At 46.3% G+C, this 24,153-nt stretch overlaps 1 protein-coding gene across 1 annotated transcript in view; it reads right to left on the minus strand.

Annotated features, from left to right (window-relative positions):
* Positions 1–24,153, minus strand: part of LOC138516039 (thioredoxin-like) — a 180,561-nt gene that overhangs the window by 91,717 nt on the left and 64,691 nt on the right. The window contains exons 2-3 of the mRNA XM_069630846.1: positions 13,456–13,566; positions 5,407–5,466 (exon numbers count right to left, since the gene is read on the minus strand). Of these exons, the coding sequence (XP_069486947.1) occupies positions 5,407–5,466; positions 13,456–13,566 (171 nt within the window). The remainder of the gene's footprint in view (positions 1–5,406; positions 5,467–13,455; positions 13,567–24,153) is intronic.

A 24,153-nucleotide genomic window follows, 5' to 3' on the forward strand; every position in this document is an offset into this window, starting at 1 on the left:
CATCCTTGACACTGTCACAAGGGATATAACAGTCCCTCTGGTCAACAGTCCCTACTTTTTCATAGCATGTTGATGAAATAAAAAGAAGATATGCGTATTGTATCTATATGACCCTGCTGCAGTGCAGAGAAAGTAGTAACAAACAAGAGAGGGAACAGTTTATCAAATACATTTGTTTTTATATCACAGCTGTCTTTTCCACGAAGGAGAGGGTAGGTCACTACCATGCAAATTGGTAGTTCTTTGGTAAGATGACCCACCAAAGACAATCTTGAGGAGTTATTGCTACACGTTTTGGGGTATAATCAGCTGTTAGGATAGAGGCTGAAGACACAGTCATGTACTAAAACATGTGATCTTCCTTATTTTATAGAAAAATGGGAGGGTTCTAGACCTTGAGGTACTTCTTTTGAAGGGCTTACTTTCTTTATTTTGACAAGCAGTCAAATTACTTTACAGCATATCATTTAATATGCATGACATACTGACATACCGGAAGGGTACATTTCTCCTTTCATAGCATAAGCTAAATGTCTAGCTGTAAAATGTTTCTCAAAGGTCTGGAAATAAAGGACACACATTTGTAATACTGACATGAACTTTGCAGTGATCTTATAAGTGATGTCATATTTTATGTCATCAATGTTTCCAGTGATGTCATCGATTATGGCATACATGATGTCATCTATATGCTCATGGAATGCGGCTCAGAGTTACAGTGGCTTAGCTTCCAACACCTGCCAAATTTCAGGGATCATGTTTCGCTAAACTTGCACCTTAAGGTCACTTCAACTAAACGTTTCCTCACATAATTTCAATGGTTTTGTTGCTTTGAATTGATTCAACTTATCTGTCTCTTAAATATAGGTTTTTCACAAAATTGAGTTTTTTTGTTATGCTATATTTCACACCACTTGTAGAACTAAAGATTTTCCTTTTGATATTTTTACTAAAGTCGCTTGCAATGTCATCAGTCTATTCCTAAGGCACGCATCATGGGGTTGCGGGATCATGTGTAACAAACCAGGCCCTGTGGCCACAGCTAGTGGCTATTTTGCCCCCAGCAGGGCCTTTGACGATGCCCTGTGCCCCACGTTGCCAAGCAGTGAGGATGAGGAACTGGAACAAGGCAGAGGAAGAGGAACAACCAAAACAATTTCTTTAACCAAAAGAAGATTGTATTTTCATGTGTCTCGTGGTGATATCAGTCAGTAATCCGAATGTGAAACTGGCTCCAAAAACTACAACATAGCCAGCTGCTCGCCTGCATCATGAAAAGTGCCTGCTTTTATACCCTGGTCCTAGAACATATTGCCCACGCAGAGACAATCTCACCATGAACCCATCCTGGTGGAGAATCAGGGCAAAGCCACTCCTTTCACAAATAAGAACGCAAATCAGTCTGCCCTCATGGGAGAAGTAAAGAAGGCCCCTCTGGCAGAGAGGCACAAATACTAGTAGTCACTCTTGCACCCTATCTAGAGAGGGGTTTGACAGTTGATGGTGGTGCTCCTGCCCACCCTGCAGAAGGAAATGAAATGAAGCTGAGTACAGGCTCTTAACCCTAGCAGTTGTTGGTTTTGGAGAACATTAACTATGCTTCAATACGACAGGGGAAACATTATCTGTGTGTCTTTCCAACTGCATAACTTTTGTGAGGGTGCCCTTGTGCTTTCATCATTCAGTGCTGGTTTGGAATTAGAGAAAAGGACCTCATGCTACTGTATAATTGACAATTAAATGTGTGAAGCTTTATTAATTTAGGATGATAAATAAAGCATGACATATTCCAGTGTGGCCAGTGTTTATCTACATATATTTTCATCCATTTTACACAGCTAAATACGTCTTGGGGCATATTTTGCTGTCTGTAATATCTAAACGTGTAGATTCACATTTCTAAACTTCTGTTTCTAATGACCCGCCAAATGCATACATCGCAACTCATCCATCCAAGATATTAACTGCAAATCTAGTCTGATAATTTCCATTCTGGAATAGCGCCATAACATTCTCTTCGTCCGAAGCTCTGCCTTTGCTACTACTGCCCTGTGTCTGTCTCAGGTTAATTTGACTTCTCTTACTGGGTTACCCCCGCAATATCTACCAAAAAGGAAGTTCCATCATCTACCACCTTTCTGTTATGTGATGGAAAACATAATTGTGGCACTTCTGGGGCATCCACAAACACCATATTTTGTGGTCTGTCTCTTGTTGTAGGGAATGCCTCGCTTGTTACAATTATAACCCTGAGGATTATTTTAATGGCCCCCTCAATATATTCCTTCTCTATACCCACTTCTAATGTTCACACATTCACTTAGTCTCCCAGTAAGATTTATCAACCATCTTGGAAGCTCCCCTATGAAATGTCTTTTTTTTCTTTTTCTTTTATACTTTCTTTATTGAAGCACTTGACATTACACAACACAACACAGTAGGGTACCTTTTACAGTGTCATTGAAGATGAGTGGACAGCAGAGTATAGAAACGAGTGTTACACAGTTCAATAGGGCAAACAAGAATATGCAGAGAAGGTGGGTCAACCTGGTACCCCCATCTAGGGCACAGTCTCGAGGGGACAGTTCAAGTCTGAAGTGTCTTTTTTAATGTGAAGATGTTACCTTTAGAAATGGACCCATATATTTTGGCTTCTCCAATAAATATATAGACTGGTACAAAGCATTGCTTAAATTGCTTATAAAGCCGCTTTCTACCAACCCAATACTCCACAGACTCATCAGGCCTTCTTGAAACATTTTCTTTTTAAACTTGCAGGTCATTGAATCAAATAGTCCACACCTCCTCTCCTGCATTACAGAGTACAATAATACTCCTAAATCTGGTACATTTCCGCTGGAATTCTGAGTCCTGAAAAAAAGACTTTCCACTGGGCTTCATTAGTTTCTCCTTGACACATCAAAGTCTATTCTTTGAGGCATAATAGGTGCTCATCTCTTCCACTTATTCAGGCGTACCAGTTCCCCTGCTGATCTTAACAATTTGAGGAGAATTCCCCTGATATTCAGTCACTTCACAACAGCACTCACACATGTACTGACAACTGAGATTGATGGGCCCCAGTACTGATTATTTTGGTGAGCAATTCTTCATCTTTCTCTAAAACCCATTCGTCAATGCACATTGGGCCTTATTACAAATAAGGTTGTGCAGTAAAAAATATCCAGTAATCGAATCAACAGAAGGTTATGCACAAAAGCCTACTAGGAGAGTGGATGTAAGCTTCAGGAGATGCCTCTTGCACTTGGCAGGAGGCATCACCTCTGGAAGAATTAAGGCTTTACTACAGACAATGCAGCAATAAATCCTCCAAAGCGCAAAATAGTCCTAAGGGACTCCAAAATGGAAGCCAACATGCACCATCCCATAATCTGCTGGCTTTACCGGAAAAACGAGTGGCAGTAATGGTGAACAAGTCTGGCAGTATTTCCTAAGCCACATTCATTATGAGTGCCTTTGTCGCCTATCACTTAGTTCTTTATTTCATATCGATTAATGCACGTTAGGACTGACACTGAGGACCCGATTCTCAACCTGGTCTTAAGTACCGAAAAAGGTTGTTAAAAGGGTTAATGACCTTTTCAGTATTTGAGACCTATTCTGAAGGGGGGCGCATTCTTCCGGAATTCACAACTTTCGGAATACATGTGGTGGGTGCTAGGATGGGTTGGAAACCAACCTAGCAACCGCCACATTCGTTACCTGGCTTTTTAGAAGGGTATTCTTGTGGCACTTCTCCAGTCTTATATGTGCGCTAAAATCGCACACATATACAGTACCATTTTGGTGCCGTTATAGTGGAGGAGTGCCACAAGAAGCCTTGTTTGGTGTATATGAAAGTGTTGATATACAACACACGGGTGTATATGAACACTTTAATTTACACCAAAGCGAGCAGCTTCAACGTTGTAGTCTGCAACGTTGAAGCTTCTTACTTTGCTGTAAATGAATGAACACTTTCATTTACACTGGTGTATATGAACACTTTCCTATACACCAATGTAAGCAGCTTCAACGTTGAAGCTTCTTACTTTGGTGTTTAGGAAAGTGTTCATGTGCACCTGTGTTCTCGGCAGCATTTTTGTAAAATAATGAATATGTCGTTATTTTATAAAAATGCTACTAAGATCTCAGGATTGCGCAATCCTGGAGGTGCATTGTTGTGCACTACGAGGACTCCCAGGCCCACTTGAGAATACTGGTGGAGCCTGGGCGTCCTCATTTGCCGCAGTGAATCGTGCTCTTCAGCACGTTGACTGCTCTAAGTTATGAATCGGTCCCTGAACCTCATCAGCCTGTCTATAAGTCTTCTGAATCCAGCGGGGTCAAAGGTCTTGCTGAATACTAGGAAAGCCAGACATATTGCTCTTCGGCCGAGGTTTCACAGTGCAAATAATATATTTTACATTTCTGTCATGAGGTTCTCGGGGTAAACACACTTGTTGATCAAGTTCAGACTTGCAGAGATGCCCTGATTAAATCTATGGACAAGCCAATGTAATCATTGGCGGAGCATGGAGAAACAACAAGTTGCCATGGTGTATCAAGTATTATAAAAATATGGTGCAATCGCCAAAATGTTCTTTGGTGCAAATTCTCTCTTCTTCTCATGCTCCACACCTACCTCAAATTAGCCCATGCAGAATATTTGTGCTGGGGAGTCCACACCTCCATATGTTGTACGTCACCTTACCCCATTACTACATCAGTTTGCTTCTAGAGTTTGTCTTCCGTAAAAGAGGCAAAATCCATCACTTCCCATCATGCTTCTATAATTTTGATGTTGACATATAGCAGTGTTTCTGGTTGTAAATACCTTCGTAAAATACCTCCATTCATGGTCCTGTTAAATACAGTGTTGATTTTCATCTCTGAGCCTTTTACTTCAACCCTTTGGCTTCCCCCGTAGCCCCAGAGGGCCTAACATGGCTTACCTCGTTGTTTGACTCTGGCATTGCTTCTGTATTTCAGACTTAAAGCTCCCACAACTGCCTTGCCTGCATCCTATTGATTCTGGATATTCACTCTCCTGCCTTCATAAGTGAATGTCTCCTACAGTACTTACACAACTTAAATCATTTCACCAAGCTTCTTCCACATACTCAAGAACATTGTTTCCATGGGAACAGCCTCTGTGACTGTTTGTTTTTTTTTTGTGGAGCAACTATCCCAGTAAGGTGATAGCTGGATCTCAAGGGTGCACCAACCACAATTTCAGTCACACTTCCCAAATTACTGCGAACCAGATCTATTATCCAGGGACTGGGATCCTGGGGAAATCCTATGTGATAAAGTCTGTAAAGTCACAGGTGTGACCAAGTGGATATTTTATTAAATATGGTAACTCTTTTCCCACAGTATTTCCTTCATTAATGAAATGCTTACCGGTGATTTTACAGTGTCAATTTTAATGAACAGCACGTCTGGGTAGTCTTCGCAACAAGTCTATGAAAAGAATAAAAAAAGAAATGTTCACTCTTTGTAAATGGATTATACTGTTTAGGAAACAACAAGGAGGAACATTTAATGAGTTTGACGCTTTGCAGTGCGATAAAACTAGTGAGCAAATAGTCTGCACAGCAAGGCGAAGCTAGCCTGTGACCAAATAGCATCCTCTTCAAGGTCAGTGGAAGAGGGTCAAGTGCTGTCTTGGAAGGGAAAGTTCATTGGTGAACAGTCAAATGTATCTAGAGTATAGAAGAAGCTGCTACTCTGCTGGCGCAGACAGAGAAGGCACCACACAACCAACATCCACACACACACAGGATGTAAAGAAGTGGCAGAAGTTCAATTGGCCCAACCTATGGGCCTCATTAGGACCCAGGCGGTAAGGGGTTTACGGCGGCGTAAACAGCGCCGACCCTTACCGCCTGATTCCGAGGTCCCTTAGCGCCATGGAGGATTTAACACCTGCTTTTAGCAGGTGTTAAAATCCATGGCGCTAAGGGACCTTGTTGTTAATTACGCCACCGTAATTTACGGTGGCGTAATTAACGCCTTCCCCACTCCCATTATGCCCTATGGGGCAAAAATGGGAATGGGGAAGGGTAAATGGGTTAATGGGGACTTACCGCCCCGCCAACCTCGGAATGGGGCGGTAAGTCCGCCAACCACCATGGCGTAAACGTAGTTTACGCCATGGTGGTAAAGGTACGACCCAGGCGGTAACTTACCGCCTGGGTCGTAATGAGGCCCTATGTCTTTGAGCTACTTTGCTTAATTATGCTTTAACATGGGGACATTGGCCCTCATTACAACCCAGGCGTTAAGGGGTTAACGGCGCCGTAAAAGGTGGCGGCGTCGTTAAACCCTTAATGCCTGATTACGAGGTCCCTTTGCGGGTTGGAGACTTTAACGGCTGCTTTTTGCAGGCGTTAAAAACCAACCCGCAAAGGGACCTTGTTGCTAATTACGGTGCCGCAATTTGCGGCACCGTACTTAGCGCCTTCCCCATTTCCATTGAGCCCTATGGGGGAAAAATGGGAATGGGGAAGGGCCATGGCGGCATGGGGAATTACCGCCCGCCTACCTCGGAATGGGGCGGTAATTCCCCATTCCGCCATGGCGGAGTCGGTAAGTTACCGGCATGGACCATGGTGCTATTAGCACCATGGTCCAACGCCAGGGTCGTAATGAGGGCCATTGTCAGTGAATATAGGCTCGCCCCATCACATTTCTATATCACTACTGGTATGGCCTTGAAATGCCTCTTCTCACAGAGAAAGTAATAGCAACCGCTGATAATGCACGGGGTGGAAGTTCCACTACATTATTAGCAAAGCAAAATACCACACACGCAGGGCACACATAATGATGTTAGCTACTCACACTAACATAATATTGTTAAAATGTCTTTGCCAGAAACGCCCATTTACAAAGAGCCGTTCACATAAACAAGAACCCTACATGCAAATATTAACACGGATAATTCAAAAGGAAACATATTCCTCTGACCAAGCCTTATGGCCTCTCTTGTCCTGTGGCCTTTCCACCAGAACCCCATGCCACCCAAAGGTGGAGCAGTTGGCTGTTTGTGCATAGGCCTCGACCATGCACTGGATCCCATGAAGCCACCCGCAGTGGCCACTGACCATGGTCTGGACTCCCACCAACCCCCTGATGGGGCCAGTGGGCTTGGCCTGCAGTCCTTCACAGTGGTGTCCCTGCCTGCCGACCCACCCGAAGTGGAAAATGCCCTCTGCCTTTGGTCATGCCCTGGGCCCCACACACCAACCAAAGTTGCTATTGGGCCCCATTTGTGGGTCCACATGTCACTGCCCACGGCCCTGACAAGCTGTCTAAAGTGGCCTGTGGGCGTGGCCACAGGCCACTGTCCATGGTCCTTGGCCGAGTGGCCACTTTGTCCCATTTGCTGATCCATGGGACACAAGCTATGGCCTGCAGCTAGACCAGTGACCACTTTTCTCCATTATGATCTAACAGGAAATGCCTCAGGCCCTACCAAACCACCCAAAGGGACTGATGGGCCTGGCCTATGGCTATGCACAGAGGGCACTTTCCGCAGGAGCAGGTCCGCAGGCCACCTACCATTGCAATGATCAATTAACTTCAGGCTTGCACCAGGCTTTGCCACCCAAAGTGGCCACAACCCCCATGCTGCAGTTTGACCCATTAACTACTATGTCCACATTGCTAGTTTGTAGGCTAACTGTAGCCCTGTGACTAGGTCAGCAGACCACCAGCAAGTTCGGCAGGCCTCAAACCAGGTCTGAGACCTGGCTCAAGCGAGAATCACAGATACTGCTGCTTGCCTTTGTGCCATCCAAAAAAACTTTAATTTGTTGCCACTTAGGGCATATTGCACCCCTCTGAGTACAGAAATGTTGTCATGGCATGTGGTATCCCAGGGGGATGAAATATGCCTCTTTTTTAAAAACAATATTCAATGTGTCTGCCCGGGTGCCCCTGTTAAAAGCTCACGCCCTTGTGATATGTTCTTGCTGGTTGTCCCGTGTCATTCTGGAGCCCTCCCAGTTCGAGAACGACATGGGAGAGCCATTGGTGGAGAATTACAGTGTTGGTGTGTAACATTTTCCTAGTGCTCTTAGGGTCTCCTTTCCCCCAATAAACCTCCTTGTTAGCTGCATCCTTTGTCAGCCTTATGTGTATGCTGAGTCACAACAAATTGGCTACGAGGAACACCTTCCCATTATTGACATTGTGATGGAGGAGGAGACCCCCCCCACTGCAAGGCTGCCTCAACCAGTGGCGGTCTGATCACCGGCTGCAATCTACGTCTGCTGTGAGCGGGTAACCACATCCAATGTGAGTCCGGTGAAGGAATCCTCATGGCTGAGTTTGGGCGAGTGCATGAGCCATCTCCAGAGAACACGCACCGGCATGAGAGATCACGGTTTGCCTGACTTTAGAGGAAATGCCCTCTTAACATGCCGGTACGTGGAGCCATCTTGTTTGGTTGTGTCTCCTAGACAACCAGGGCTCGGTAGGGCAACCTTCAAACAGTCTACTTTTAAAGACATCCCTCCTTTACAGAACTGTTAATTGAAAGTAAATTAATGGCACTGAAGAACATGTAAGAGACCCACTGCTTCTTTTTTTTTCTTTAATAAAAAACACTAAAGAAATTGGGATAAATAATAACCGAACAAATACATACAATATTTCCCTGAAGTTCTCAACCGGGCGACCATGTAAAACACACCTACTCCCTGCGCATTTCTCGCCTCTCCTGGAGAACCTCATATACCATGGGAGCAGTGGATAGAATCATTTGAAATAGATCTACGTGCCCTGGGGGAGGCAAGTTCAGTGATGATTAAAAGCTAGCATCCCTTCTGAACTGTATCGATGTTGAAGCTTTAAGGATATTCCACACCCTTGGTGGCACAGTGTGCCCAAAAGGGGCAGGAGAGTCTGGCTCTTCGGGAACTGTCAGGAAATACGAATCAGCACTAGCGAAACTTGAGAAGCATTTTGGAAATAAAGACTGGTGCTAGAGAGGTATTACTTTTTCTCTAGAAAACAAAGGGGAATCTGTAGATAGCTTTATAGTGGCAGTGAGCAGCCTCATTGGGTCCTGCAATTCACAGGTGTCCTAGATGAATATCTTAGGGATCAGCTTGTACTGCATACCCAGAAGAGATTGTGGCAGGCCAAGGACCCGACATTAGAATAGGCCATTGATCTCGCAAGAATTGAGCTTGGCAAGAAGTGCATGAAAGCCGTGCAACAAGACACATTTGCTCCTGAGATAAAAAGAATAGAGGAATGCGACGATGAATGCGAGAATCTGACTATTGCCCTGGTGAGGAAAAATACTGCATCTGCAAAAAGACACAACAGGTGACAACAACATGGTGAAGAAAGAGAGAGGAGACATATCTGACAGGAGTGAATGTCCTCAATCCAGGTGCTACAGGTGTGGACGTACTAGACACCACAATGGCAAAAGGAGTGGCCGTCCTTTAATGCAGAATATTACAGGTGTGGTGTTGTAGGACATTATGGAAGAGCTTGCAAGAATCCCAAGGGCAAGGGATGCCACACCATAAGAGCCCTTGAAACATTTGCGGGGCCCAGCAGCCTTCTCACTATCAAGGATTCAGGGGACGAAGACCCAATATGTATTCTTTCACTCAATGCTACCAGGAAGAGAGGACCTTGGGAGAAGGTTATAATGGACAAGATTCCACTGGAGGTGATGGTGAACACTGGGTCACCCTATACCATGGTGGGTGTTGTTACGTATCAGAACAAATGTTGTTGTTCTACACAAGAACTAAAGCCCTCCAATGTGAGAGAACATGGTATGGCCAAAGCCCCATAAACATCTTTGGATTCAAATGGGTACACTCCAGGTTCGGGAGCTGGGAGACCTAATGAAAGTTAGTTGTTGCTCAGAAGGGATCAACCGTCTTGGACTGGGATGCCCTATAACTCAAAATTCACCCAGGAGAGGAGAAACCCATACTAAGTATCATGACTCAAGATTTTTCAACTATGCAAGGCTTAGTGAAACAGTTCCCACAAGTGTTCAACAGCACCATTGGGAAGCTCAAGGGATTCAAACACTGTATGATTTTGAGAAGAGGAGCAGAAGCAGTTGTGCATAAGGTCAGAAACATCCTGGTTGGCACACAGAACGTGTTACAGAAAGAATTGGAGAAGCTCTGAAGACAAGACATTATAGAGCCAATTCTGTCATCGGATTGGTTGTCTCCCATTGTCATCGTGCAGAAAGGCGATGGCTTGATATGCATGTGTGTGGACCTCAGGGATCTTAATACCAACATTTGGGATGATAGGCACCTCCTTCCCAACATTAATGAGCTGCTAACAACAATGAAGCCTGCAAAATATTTCACAACATTAGACTTATTATCTGCTTATCATCATGTAGTCGTGGATGAAGAGTCAAAACATTAACATATTTCATGACACCATTGGGGGCATACAGATAAGCGCATGTGTTTCGGGTTAGCTTCAGCTGCCGCAGTCTTCCAGAGACTCATGCAACAACTGTTTTGAGGACTGGAAGGAGTTTACTTTTTCCAGGATGATATCTTGATAGCAAGACTTACTGAGAAGGAACATGATGCAAAACATCTGGGGGTCTTGCAAGTGATTAGAGAGAAAGGCCTCACTCTTGAAAGACAAAAGTGCAAAGTGAAAGTACAGGAAGTGACGTGAGAGTGTAGGCAGAATAACTGTAGTCCTGGAAGCCAAAAAGGTTTGGTCTTTTGATGGCACAGTTCATACCTTTGCTAGTGTGCCCAGCGCGGAGATGCCATGCAATGCCATGCTATGCTGATATGACACAGCTTCCACAGATTCTGAAAGGGAAGAAGCAAGCTAGCGGTTCTGGGTAGTCGGCTCGGAAGAGGAAAATTCTGGCCAACTGCAGAGATGACTATTATTGAACTGTATATTTTTGGGGAATCTACTCCAGTATTTCAACTCAGCAGAAGGCATCCTGTCAACCTCAGGGTTGATTTCCTTGTTTCTTGTTCAACTCTATCCTTTCCTGTGAATTTCCCCTTGTTCTCCGTCTCCTCTTCCCCCCACTTCTACCTCCCACCACCCTTCCTTTTGCATCCACTTTTATGGGGGGTGTTGTGATATGTTCTTCCTGGCTGTCGTGTGCCGTTCTGGAGCCCTCCCGGTTTTGAGAACGACAGGGGAGAGCCGTTGGTGGAGAATGACGTGTTGGTGTGTAATGTTTTCCCGGTGCTCCCAGGGTCTCCTTTCACCTAATAAACCTCCTTGTTACCTGCATCCTTTGTCGGCCTTAAGTGTACGCTGAGTCACAACACCCCTTAAAAATGTTTGCCTGTTACCGTATCTGCAAACCCAGCCAGGACAGTGGACATAAATAAGCCAGTCAACTCTCTGAAAATGAGAAGATGTGTCATGGTCAGTTTGGGTGAACCCAGATATTACTAACAGGTATTTGTCCACATTAGAAACACCCCTTAGGACAGATCCGCACAAACTTGAGGAAGCACACTTTTAGGACCAGGCGCCCACTCCAAACAAATATGTTGGCTCTTACCAGCCAAGGAGTTTGAGCTGCAGCTAATATTTTACCTATGGGAAATGAATGCTAATACATATGTTTTGAAACCTTCTCTTGAGTGTTTCCCCCTTTAAGGAAACCTCACAAAACCTTCCAAAAAGGTTCAGAGTTGAGTGCATACTTTTCTGAGAGAGATTTTGGGAAGATTTATCAAATGGTACAAAAGTTATAGGCACCTCAAAAAGTGCCAACGTAAACATAACCATGCAGGTGCAGTGGCAATCTCTGGAATATATCCACTGAAAGAAAATCATGGGATGTAATGGTTACAATGGACAACTTAAAAACCACAGACATTTGCTGTTTATGGTTACCAAAGCAACAATGACTCCTACCCCACCCCTATGGCCATGCCTCAAATCATGCTCAGCTGTGAGTAGGCTTGGGTCCATGCCTCGGACATAGTGCCCATACCTGCAGGCTCAGCTGACAACCAGATATATTCATATATGTGAGTACATGCACTTGGGAGATTATTGCACAGCATTGCTACAATTGTAGCTTTGTGCATGTATGGCAAATGAGTACTTCAGTTTCTTCACGATTACTATGAAATCTGTGGCCACAAAGATTGCAATACAGCATTTGAGACAATGTCAAGCAAAAACTGAGCCAGAAGAATCCACAACTAAATACATTCATAGTCAACAGCACAGGTATTACTAGTCTGTGGATTCCTTCTCTGTTTCTTTTCCATAGCAATCAAAATGTACCTAGTCTTAACCTTCTCAGGGTCTCGAGACCAATCATGGGATGATTCAATGGCCACTAAATTATCAAGCCATTTGCTAAGTGAAATTCAGAACACTATGCCATGTTATGATCTGCTGTATGTCCGGCCAGGCTTGACTGGACATTGAGGTCTCCGACTGATCGACTCCACAAAAGATTCAATGTTTCAACACACAATATGCATGCCAACTAAGCCACCCAACTACAAACACCTGCCAATTGAACACCCCTCTCATAAGACAACAAACTACAGAACACCACACCTCTACAACCAAACTACATACCACAACTGGGACAAATGCATCTGAGCAGTAGGGGCACAGGAGGCCCATCTTGGGACACAAATGCCTTCAACTAGGTTGATGTACTGCTCCATCAGGGGTGTTGTATGCTGGTGCTACAGAAAATCTGGTGGCACTAGAAAACCTGTTTGCAGCGCACATGTCACATATTTAAAAGTGCTCGCACATAGGTTTTACATTTTTAAGGTTTAAATTAGGGTCCAATGCAGAGAGAATAACAGGTGCACCTGCTGTTATTTGAAAAGAGGGGTTCTGTACAGTTTACTCTGATTCCTTCAGATCACAGGAACAACAGCAGAGCAGTTCAAAAATTGCAAAGCATGGAGCAAACATGGCATTACCCAACCGTTCAGCTTCCTCGTCACAGTCCATACTTCATTGAAACATCGCCTCTGCACGCAGTCTCTCCAAAACACCCTTTCCCACATTAATGTGGAGGGTTCTCAGGACTGCTTAAGACCTACCTCCATATGTATGTATGTTTAGTCTTTTGCTTTAGATGTTACTAGAAAGCCCCCTCCAACCCCTAACCTCAGCCTGGTTTTCCTCAAGCTCTCCCAAAGGTACGGGTAGAGTAGGAGGGAATCAGGTCTCTGAGGCGTAGACAGGGTAGGGCTTGAGCAGGCAAGGCCCACCCAAAATCTGTAAATGCCCACTCAGCAGCTCTGTGTGGGAATTTACAGACGTTAATTTCACTGTGGTGAGCCCAACTACATTAGCGTCAGGCCCCACTTCTTAGGCAATCCTGGCTACCCCTCGGTCTGTGACGAGCAAGATCCGGACTCAGGGTAATGAAGATTACTGTTAAGTAATCGGGGCATTAATATCTGCTACAGTACTTACTGCTATAAAAGGATTTGTTATCGAGCAGAGTCTGCAATCTGGTGAGGAGTAGCAGACTACTATCAACTTATTTCTATTACTGGGCATGTTCAGCACTTTTTCCAGCTCTGCCTGTGAAAGAAAACACATGCAAAAAAATGGTCAGACACATTAGGACAGTTTCAACTTATGTACATAACAAATGCAAGCCTGCTTCAAAACAGTTTCTCAAAAAATGCCAGCTACCTGCCACCAGTTCTAAAACGTTTAATTTCAGTTCTCTGTTAATAAACAAAAGCATCCCACATGTAACACATGAACGACTCACTCGTTTTATTAGCTGCAAAAATTAACATTGAGCCATTTATTTATTTGCATTTGTATAGCGCGCAAAGCAGCCCATAGGCATAGTGGCGCTGTTACTTGTGGGGAGCGTAGTTACAGGGATGGCAAAAGGGATAATCATATATAGCACTGGGCATTAGTAAATTCATGCTTAACATAGTTGCAGTACATGGAAATTAAAGCATTAGGTACATTTGAGCATAGATGTCGTGGTTAAGGGTGCACCATGAATTGAGTAGGAGGAGTGTAGGATTCATTATGTGAATAATGAGGTCTTCATGGCTTTTCGGAATGCTAGGAATGCTAGGAGTGATTCTTCTGCACAAAGAGTTGGTGGAAGTGCATTCCAGAGAAGGGGCGCTAGGTAGGGGAAGCTGGCGCCCCCTGCTCTCATTCTTTTTACCTGGGGCACTGTTAGCATATTTGAATACAGTGTTCTAGTTGGCCTGGTTGAGGTAGATGGATGAATCCTTTGTGAGAAGTAGGCAGGTGCTGAGTGGTGTATGCATTTATGGGTGATAGCGAGCACTTTGAACATCACCCGCTCTTTTATTGGGAGCCAGTGCGCTTGCTTTCTGGCAGTGGATATGTGCTCTTTTTCGGAAATGCCTTGGGCACTATTCTGGATGACTTGCAATTTTTCCAGGTTTTTGGTGGATGTTCCTAGGTAGAGTACGTTGCAATAGTCCAGCCTTGAGCCAGTGATGGCCCTGGCTATGTTAGTGCAGATTTCTTTGGACAGGAACGGCCTTACCGCGTTTAGCAGTTTGCATGGTATGCTGCTGCAGAGGCTATAGCATTCTCTTGTGTGGTCATGGATAGGTTGGAGTCAAGATATACCCCTATGGGTTTTCACTGCGTCAACTACTGCGACCTTAATAGAGTCAATAGTGAAATGGCTGAACTGCGTGTCATGGTTTTTGAGTGTGTCAGGGGATCCTACTAGGAGGAGTTCTGTTTTGTCAGAATTGAGGCACAGACCGTTAGCTGCCATCCAGGCTTGGATGGTGTTGTAGATATTATTAAGGATTGTGGCGTCGGTGTCATAGTTACCTGTGAGAGTGCTGAGGATCTGGGTATCGTCCGCATGGTAGGTGTAGGAGATACCCAGAGCTTCAAAGATGAGGTAGAGGTGGCGGGTAAAGATGTTGTAGAGAGTTGGAGAGAGGCAGGAGCCTTGAGGCACTCCACATAGCATGATGGAGGGAGAGATGGCTATGTCCGAGAACACTTGCATGGACCTTCCCTGAAGGAAGGAGGTGATCCAGGCTGTAGCACCTGTGGAGAATTTGGCAGTGGCAGTGAGGCTTGTGGCATAGTACGCTGTGGTCAACCAAGTCAAAGGCTGTCGAGAGGTCTAGGAGGAGAAACAGGGCTGCGTTCCCCATGTCTCTGGCATCATCCATCTGATTTTGTAGGTCTAAAAGAGTGGTTTCAGTTTCGTGCTTGGGCGGAAGCCGGATTGTCGCAACCCTAAGAGATTGTTTTCCTCAATGAATTGTTGTACCTGGAGGTAGGCTGGTTTGTCCAGTATTTTGAGTAGGAAAGGGACCGTAGTGATGGGCTTGTAGTTGTTGGGGGATGTAGGGTCTAGGCAGGGGTGTTGCTAGGTCTGGAAAAGACCCGGGGCTACGCTAATGTCAGAACTGTCGGGACTGGGGGCTAGCTAGCCTTTTGGTTGTAGCCCCTGAGATTCTATCCGGGGCTACAACCAAAAGACCAGGGGCTATAGCCCCCTTAGCCCCCACTAGCAACGCCTCTAAGTCTAGGGTGGGCTTTTATAACAAGGGGCGTACCCAAGCTTCCTTGAGGCAGGAAGGGACTATCCCTGTGGCAAAGGAGGCTTTGATGAAGGCTGTCAGGAAGGGGGCGAGGGAAGAATGCAGCAGGGCATGTGTCACCTTTGCAGTTGGATGGTTTTATGGTTTTCATGAGGCTGCCCATGTCTTTTTCATGAATGGCTTTGAAGGAGAAGTGTGTGATGGTGTCTGGGGAGAGTGTGGGTACGGGGGTGGGGGTGTTGGCTAGAGATTGTTGGGCGGTTAGGATTTTGGCTTGGAGGAGGTTGAGCTTGTTGCGCATGGCTGTTTGGATATTGTCACACCACGCCTTGTCTTTGATGAAGTTCAAGGGGGCGGGGGTGGGGGTCTCCAGTTCTCTGAATATGGAGAAGATTTCATTTGTGTTGGATTTGGATTCAGCGATTCTGTATTCAAAGGAGATGGCTTTTGCACTGTTGTTTGCTTTTTTTGTATTATCTTGAGAGTGTTTTAAAGTTAAGTTTGTTAGAGTTAGATCAGGAAGTTTGCCATTGTGTTAGTGCGGTCTGCTTCTTGGTGCCGAGATCAATGAGATCTGGGGTGAACCACGCATTAGTGTCACTAGTGGGTTTGGCTTTGTTGGGTTTGAGCGGGGCAATAAAGGTTATTGCTGATTTGATGGCAGTGTCGTAAGCTAGGGAAAGGGCCTCTGGGTCAGTAGCGAAGGGTGGTTGGAAGGTAGGTCCTTGTAGGAATGGGAGGAGTCTTTCCTTAGTGAGTCGGCGGGAGCTTCGTGCTAGGGTAGGTGGTAAGGGGGTACCTGAGCGGTAGGATGTACTGGTAGCAGGGATGCCAAAAGTGATGATATGGTGGTCAGACCAAGGGGTTGGTGCATTGCCTGTGATGAGTGTAGGACAGTTGTGGTGGGCAATCCAGACGAGCGTCCTGCCATGGGTATGGGTGGGGCTAGTGATGGTGTTGCAGAATCCTAGGTTCTGGAGGGCTGAGTTTAGTGCTTTAGCTGCTAGGTCCTTGGTGTCATTAAGGCCAAGGTTAAGGTCACCAAGCAGGATGGCTTTGGAGGCTTTCTTTAGGTTGTCTGAAAGGAGTTGGGTGAGGGAGGCCTGGAAGTTGCCTATGAGGCCTGGGGGCGGTATATAAGGTGAATAGTGATGGTGCAGTGGTGAGAGAGGTTGAGTTTTAGTTGAAGTTAGTCACTGTTGTTGGTCATGGTTTTGTCAACCTTCCTAATTGAGACGGAGTCTTTGGCTATGAGAGCCACGCCTCCACCTTTGGAAGGGCGGTCTTGCCTAATGACTGAATAACCTGTGGGGAGAGCCATACTTAGTGCAGGGCCTGAGGCTTCATGTAGCCATGTTTTGGTTACCATAAGGAGGTCTAAGTTATGTGAGATTATGAGGTCATGGATGTCTAGCACGTGTGCGTTGATGGAGCGGGCATTGACCTAGGCACATTTAAGGTGGGGTTCATGAGGAGTTGCAAGAGGGTTAACATTCGTAATGGTGGCAGTGGGGGTCACATTTTCAAGAGTCATAGGCATAGAAACAGCAGTTTTCATATCAACACAGTGCATGGTGGGGGTCGTTAAATGTGGAGGCACTACATTTACAATGGAAGCAGCGGGGGTCATAGGCATAGAAACAGCAGTTTTCATATCAACATACAGTAGCGTGGCAGGGGTGTTCTTAGTAGTGACCCTAGTGGGGTGAGTATTGGTATGTTTGTTGGAGTCTGTGGTTGGGAGAGCTGGTTCTGTAGGGGGATGGCAGATAGCATAGTCTTAGTAGGCTTTGTACGATGATTGGCTGCTGTAGCTGTAGTAGAAGGATCAGGCATCCGTAACCAACACGTCTTGGAATATCTGGTGCAGGAGTGTGGACGTTAGAGGTGGTGGGGGCCCCAGGAACCTTGTAAGAAGACGTGCGTTATGGGTGGTTATAGTTGGAGGCAGGGAGGTGAGGAGGGCATTACTAGTCCGGGCCCTTAGTTGTGCTAACCTGAGGGCTAGTGTTCGTGACTGGGAGAAGTCATGAACGCGGCAGGAGTCGGCAGAGGCAGAGCGCTTACCTAGGGCAGCAAACATATGCTCTGGGCCGGCAGCAGACAACGAGCAGCAAAGAGCTGAAAAGAGCACCGGCCTTTTCTCTGGGCCTTCACTCGTCAGCTTCGCCCCAGGGCCCTCTCCCCTTCCATATAAAGCAGGAGGGGAGGGGCAGGCAAGCAGACGCAGCGAATAAGGACCTGGGCAGCAGGTGGCAGTGATTTGGGCAGCAGTATTTGTTGATATAGATGTTCCCATGGCAACGGGAGCGTCGGCATCCATTTTAGAGGCTTCTGAGTTGGCTACACATGGGGGTGCGGGAGAAAGGAATACATGGTTGTTTCAAATTCCAGGCGAGCAGCTGATCCAACATCCAGCTGGCGGAAACGTGCTCGCAGCAGAGCTGAAAAGAGCACTGGCCCTTTCTCTTGGCCTTCGCTCATCGGCTTTGCCTCACGGCCCTCTCCACTTCCATATAAAGCAGGAGGGGAGGGGCAGGCAAGTGGACGCAGTGAATAAGGACCTGGGCAGCAGGCGGCAGTGATTTGGGCAGCAGTATTTGTTGATATAGATATTCCCATGGCAACGGGAGCATAGCATCCATTTTAGAGGCTTCTGAGTTAGCTACACACGCGGCGGCGGCATGGGGGACAAAGGAGCACATGGTTGTTCCAAATTCCAGGCGAACAGCTGATCCAGCATCTAGCTGGTGGAAACGTGCTCGCAGCAGAGCTGAAAAGAGCACTGGCCTTCGCGCATCGGCTTCGCCTCACGGCCCTCTCCCCTTCCATATAAAGCAGGCGGGGAGGGGCAGGCAAGCGGACACAGGGAATAAGGACCTGGCCAACAGGCGGCAGTGATTTGGGCGGCAGTATTTGTTAATATAGATGTTCCCATGGCAACGGGAGCGTTGGCATCCTTTTTAGAGGCTTCTGAGTCGGCTAAACACGCAGCGGCAGCGTGGGGGACAAAGGAACACATGGTTGTTCCGAATTCCAGGCGAGCATCTGATGCAGCATCCAGCTGTTGGAAACGTGCTCACAGCAGAACTGAAAAGAGCCATCTTGACATGTCATCACTGGTTCCAAAAAGGTCAAAAACGGGGGTATTTTTATGTTTTCACTAATTAAATGAATACTGAGAACGTTAGAATGCCTCAGATCTAAAAACACCCATTTAAAACCACCCATTTTAGCACTTTTGAGCATTTTCCTCAATTTGGCCAGCGTCCCGAAATATACTTGTCTGCCGGCCACATCCACTCCGCCCGCCAAAGACAAATGCTTTTCTGGCTGCATCACATTTTAAGGCTGACGGAAAAGCATTGAAGGCACCTAGAACCGTGTCAACCGTTTCTCAACTCGAACAAAAAAAAACCCAAAAGAAATGGCCGCCATGTATCGGGAAGAAGGGACTACAGGCAGTTCCTTCTCCTTTTTCATGGCAGTTATTAAAAAGATAGAAAAAAAAGAAAACAAGGAAAATGGCTCACCTTTTCCATGGCGACGGGACGAAGAAAGGGAAGGAACTCCATGGGACATGGTGCTCCGAAGTGCACCGTGTGAGTCTTTCTCAGACAAACAACGACCCAGCGAGGGCCAATCAGATCGATTAAATACGATCTGATTGTCCCTCGCAAGTTACTAATATGGAGCAATGTCATTTACTTTACTACCAAAAGTGGCTCATGAGTTACATTCACAGTGCTGAGGAAGTTACCAAAGCCCTCCATGTTTGATTGTCTGAGTTGATCTGCGTGCATATTGTGAATCAATGATTCCCATCCCCGATTCCCTTGGAGCAGTGGGATTGGAAGGGCAGACACGCTACCTACACAGTGTAGAGTAGGGACAGTGAAAGGATCCCAGAGATCTGAGGACCTTTGTGGCTACTGGGGCTGCAGGGAGGATACGGCAGGGGCACTGGGTACACTGGTGCTCCAGGGCCTGGGCACCCCGTGGGAAAACCAAACTCTAACATTGCTAATATCCTTTCAATGCCACTGCCCTAAAATCTGATCAGAGGCACCCGCCTGAGAAATGTATGAATTGGATCCACAGTTGCCCAAAGTGAGGATTCTTGGAATAAAGGAGTTAGAGAGGGTAAAACTAGGGGCAGGCTGATTGTACAGTGCCACACCTTAACCAAGACACTTCTCAGAAGTCTCAGGAGGATAGCTCAGGGGCAAACATTCGCCTTGGAAACAAGACGACGCAGAGCAACACAGGCTTGAACCTCGGGTCCATGCTTAGAAACCTATGCATATTAAGCATGTTATAAATAACTAATTATAATCATATAATTACAATTACTCCTTTCCTAAAGGCATGTGGAACTGCATGCCCCCAAAAGAGGACAGGGCGAGATCAAAGATTAAAAAAAATATCAAATGCAAAATTGAGAACTTTGAATCACTTGCTTGCATCCTTCATTCCTTCCAAAAGTCTGATTGCGATGTGAAAGAACAGGTGAGAAGATGGACAGATTTAGTGATTTGGCTGGTTGAATAACACTGGGAGCAAATTATGTGAGCATCTTCATACCAGCAGAATCATGCCGGTGTAACTCCTGGTACGACTCTGATCTGGCTGCTCTGAAACACAAGTGCAGAGTAGCTGAGCGGAAGTGGCAGCCCTCGAGCACATCCCCTAACACACTGGCCTGTCGCTTGCTCCAAAGACAATACAGACCAGCCATCTGTTCTAAGAAGAGGGCCTTTATCCATGCCCGCAATTCCATGGTCACTAACAAAACGGCTGAACTTTTTAAAATCTGAAAGGAACTCGCCAACCCCACTGCATTCTCCACTTCTCCTCTGCCTACCGTGGCACTCTGCACTTCTCTTGCCTCTCACTGCACCTCTAAAACTCAGGACATCTTCTCGTCACTCACCTCTACTTCCCAACTTTCTCCCTCCCCTTCTTTCAGGCCTGACATAGCTCTCATGCCCCCCCCTCTATTCCCTTCTTTATCGCCAATTACACCTGATGAGGTTTCTAGACAAGTACTTTCTATGAAAGTCTCTTCCAAACAGGTGCACCCCTGTACCTCCAGAACCATCAAGGACAACATTGTCTCCCTTGCTCCAGCCTGGGTCGATTTCTGTGATCACTCCTTTGCCAATGGATCCTTCGCCTCACTCCTCAAGCAATCACTTGTGCACGCTCTCCTCAGAAAACCTTCTTATCATCCTTCCTGTCCTGAAAATTACCACCCCATCTCTACAACCCCCTTCTTGGGCAAGCTCTTGGAGAAGCTTGACATCTCCCAGGTTGTCACCCACACTAAATCTGTTGGTTGCCTCCACGACCACCAGTCTGGCTTTAGAGCTGCCAGAGGCACAGAAACTGCTCTCCTGAAGACCTGCATACACTTGCTCACTAATCTTGATTCCAGCTCTTCTTCTGTTCTCATCCTTCTTGACCGCTCCTATGCCTTTGACACAGTCACTCACGCCACCATGATAAAACGGCTCTGTGACACCCTTGGTATCACAGACTTGGCTCTCGGCTGATTGACCTCCTTCCAAGCTGACTGACTCTCCCAGGTTCTATTGAGCCCTTTCCTCTCCACATTCTCACTCTCCACCGGTGGTGTCTCTCAGGGCTCTATCCTCTCCCCCTGGCTCTTCATATCTACCTGACCCCTCTAACCCATTTGATCTCCACATTCTCCCATAATTTTCAGCGTTATGCTGATGACACACAGCTCTCTTTCAAGCTGCCCTCTTCTACCTCCTCTTCTTCCTCTCTCATTCCTGACTGCCTGTCTGGTATCCAGGCATGGTGCACTACTAATAATCTCTGCCTTAATGTCAGTAAGACAGAGATTCTTCTTATTGGAACCCCTGTTCCCTCCTTCCTTGCCAACATCTTTGGGCCCCCTCCCCTCACCCTTGTGTGAAGCTAAAAACCTTGGTGTCATCTTCGTCTCTTCTCTCTCCTTCTCCCGTCACATCATTGACATGGCTAAGAAGGCCCACTTTCACCTACACCTCCCCAGAGGCATTCTACCTTCCTCACCTTCCCCCAGAAATGTCTCCAGAGCTCTGGTTCGCTCTATGCTGGACTATTGCAACAACTGCTACCTCAATCTTCCTAACTCTTCCCTTCATCCCTTTCAACTAATCCAGAATCGGACTGCAAGTTTTATCCTTGGCTTCAAGCCCAGGCTCTGCATTTCTACAGCCCTAGGATCTCTCCACTTAGTCTCCCCGTTGCTGCAAGGATCAAATTCAAGACCCGCTGCATCATCCACATGGCTTTTGGAGGCCCTGTTCATGCTATATCCAACTTTCTCTCCCTAAATACCCCCCTTCTAGAGCCCTTTGCTCTTCTACCTCTAACTCTCTACAAATCAGATGTTTCCTCAAGCAGATAGTTGGAGGTAGATCTTTCTACCCCACATGTGCCTCCCCCTGGAATGGCCTCCCTGTCCCTCTCAGACTTGAGCTGGACCTTCTTCTCAAGACCTTCCATTTCTCCACTTCCGTCTCCCTCTGCCCCTCCTGCTAATCTCCCCTCTGGCTGAGACTGTTGGCCTGGTTCCTTCAGAGTTATATAGGGTGCCGGGCCCTCCCCTGCTCAGTCTACCCCTGCCCTTGTTCCCCAGTGACCCTGGCCACTTCTTGCAGTTTCCCGCTTGAACCCCCCCACCTATTGTTGGCTGGTTTGTCTTGCACATAGTTGTGGACCCCCCTCACTCTCTGCTTCCCCTGGCCCTGTCCACCTGGCCTCCATAGCACTTTCTTCTCATGGGCTCTCCCAACCAGTTCCTGCCTTTCCTGAATTCCCTCCCCTTCTTGCACTTCTTGTTACTGCACTTGCACGATCTGAATGTCGTAAGGCCTATTAGGATCGCTACTTTTCCCTCCATCTCACCCCCTCCTGCCTTGCTGCGCTTCGAAACACTGCTATGTTTTCCCTGCTTCTCTTCTTTTGGGGGATGACAACCTCTGAAACCGCATATCATATATTTCTTACCCCAACCGTCACAGCCTCTCCCAACTCGACTCACCTTTCCCCGCTGCTCAACTCTGTTTTCATCCAGCTGCCACACACCCTGAATTACACCAAATGCTGATGGCATTTTTGGCAATATGCCACTAACATTTTCACCTAATACATAAGGCTCATTCCTGTTTTTCATTTAGGAAGACGCTGGGCATTTTCCGATTTACTTCAACACATGCCCATAATCCCCTAATGCACTGGGGATACCAATTGAACAAAGACCCTTCCAAAACCCATATTGTGCATATTCATGAATAGAAATCTACAACCAAAATGAGTGAAAGTTATTTCCATATCTACGCTAATAACAGTTCCATTCTTTACCCAGTTTTTCAATCACTATGAACTTTGACAATTTAAACTCGTCATCAAAGTGGGCTCGTTCCGTATTCTCTTTGTACACTTTCAATACCAGGGGATACAAATGGATGGGGAATACCTTGTAGTGACTGTGGTCTTTAAACCGTACCCTCTACTGGCTGATGTACAGAATGCTGCATCCTGTACGATGGCTTGTAGGGGGTGTGGCCTGGTTGGAAGCCAGAACTCTTCAAGAGCCATTTGAGGTAAGTGGGGGGGGGGTAGTGTTGGTGGTGTGGTTGCGGGGTAATGCAGTGTGATGGAAGAGCGGGTGGATCCCCCATAATCAACACAGGGATGGAGGGGGGACGCAAAAGGGTGACCTTGCAGGTGGCACCCTTCTCGGCTGCCTTCTGCAAAGGTGATTGTTTGTGTGCGGGGGTTAGACCGCCTACCGCTCTGTAGAAATACATTCTTTAAAAATCTGTGGGTTTTTTCCACTTGTGCAAGAGGAAACTCAAGCCTCTAAACTATCAGCTGTGGCTTTCAGGACCTATTCTAGTCTCTTTGGAGTTTGATCGCTTCATCCTCCACCAGCTGAGTTTCGTGAAGAATGGCATTGTTGAACTTCTCTGGCTACCCCTACAAGCATGCATCGCCTTCAATGCCAGCTGCATCATACACAAAGATAGCTATCAATCACCATGAATGCTCCCTCCAACCGGTCAGACAAAGTTACCATCTCTGGTGCTCAGCGTATTACCAAAGGTTAGGACCTGGCCAGACAAGACCAGCAGAAATGCAAAACATGAAGGAACCAGAAAACAAGCATTATTGGTCTATGCTCTTCTATTGTAGAGCCTCACACTCTTCAACATCAGACATGTCCCCACCCCTGTGTAATTCCGAAACTAATCAAGGCCTGTTAGGGAGATTTATCATTTTTATGCTTCATCCCCTCTCCTAGTGAGACCCCCAGCACTTTTTGCTGGACTTCTGGACCTTTTTCTTTAAAAAATGAATGAGTGGAGCCTTTTTACACTTATTCATTCTCATGGGTTCTGTCTTTTGGAACTTTGTTCTCTGTGTTTTACTGTCCTATGGAGTCTACTTTCCTCCATATCTATTTTAAGGCATTTGTATTTTACTTTTGCAGCACACAGCTTGCTTCTTATGGGCAGTGTTGCTGGGAACCCTTTTTGGCCCTCCTTTGAGAATCTATTTATATCCTAGAGTAACT

This window comes from Ambystoma mexicanum, chromosome 6q (genome assembly GCF_040938575.1).
Source record: "Ambystoma mexicanum isolate Mex_15411 chromosome 6q, UKY_AmexF1_1, whole genome shotgun sequence".
Taxonomy (NCBI): Eukaryota; Metazoa; Chordata; class Amphibia; order Caudata; family Ambystomatidae; genus Ambystoma; species Ambystoma mexicanum.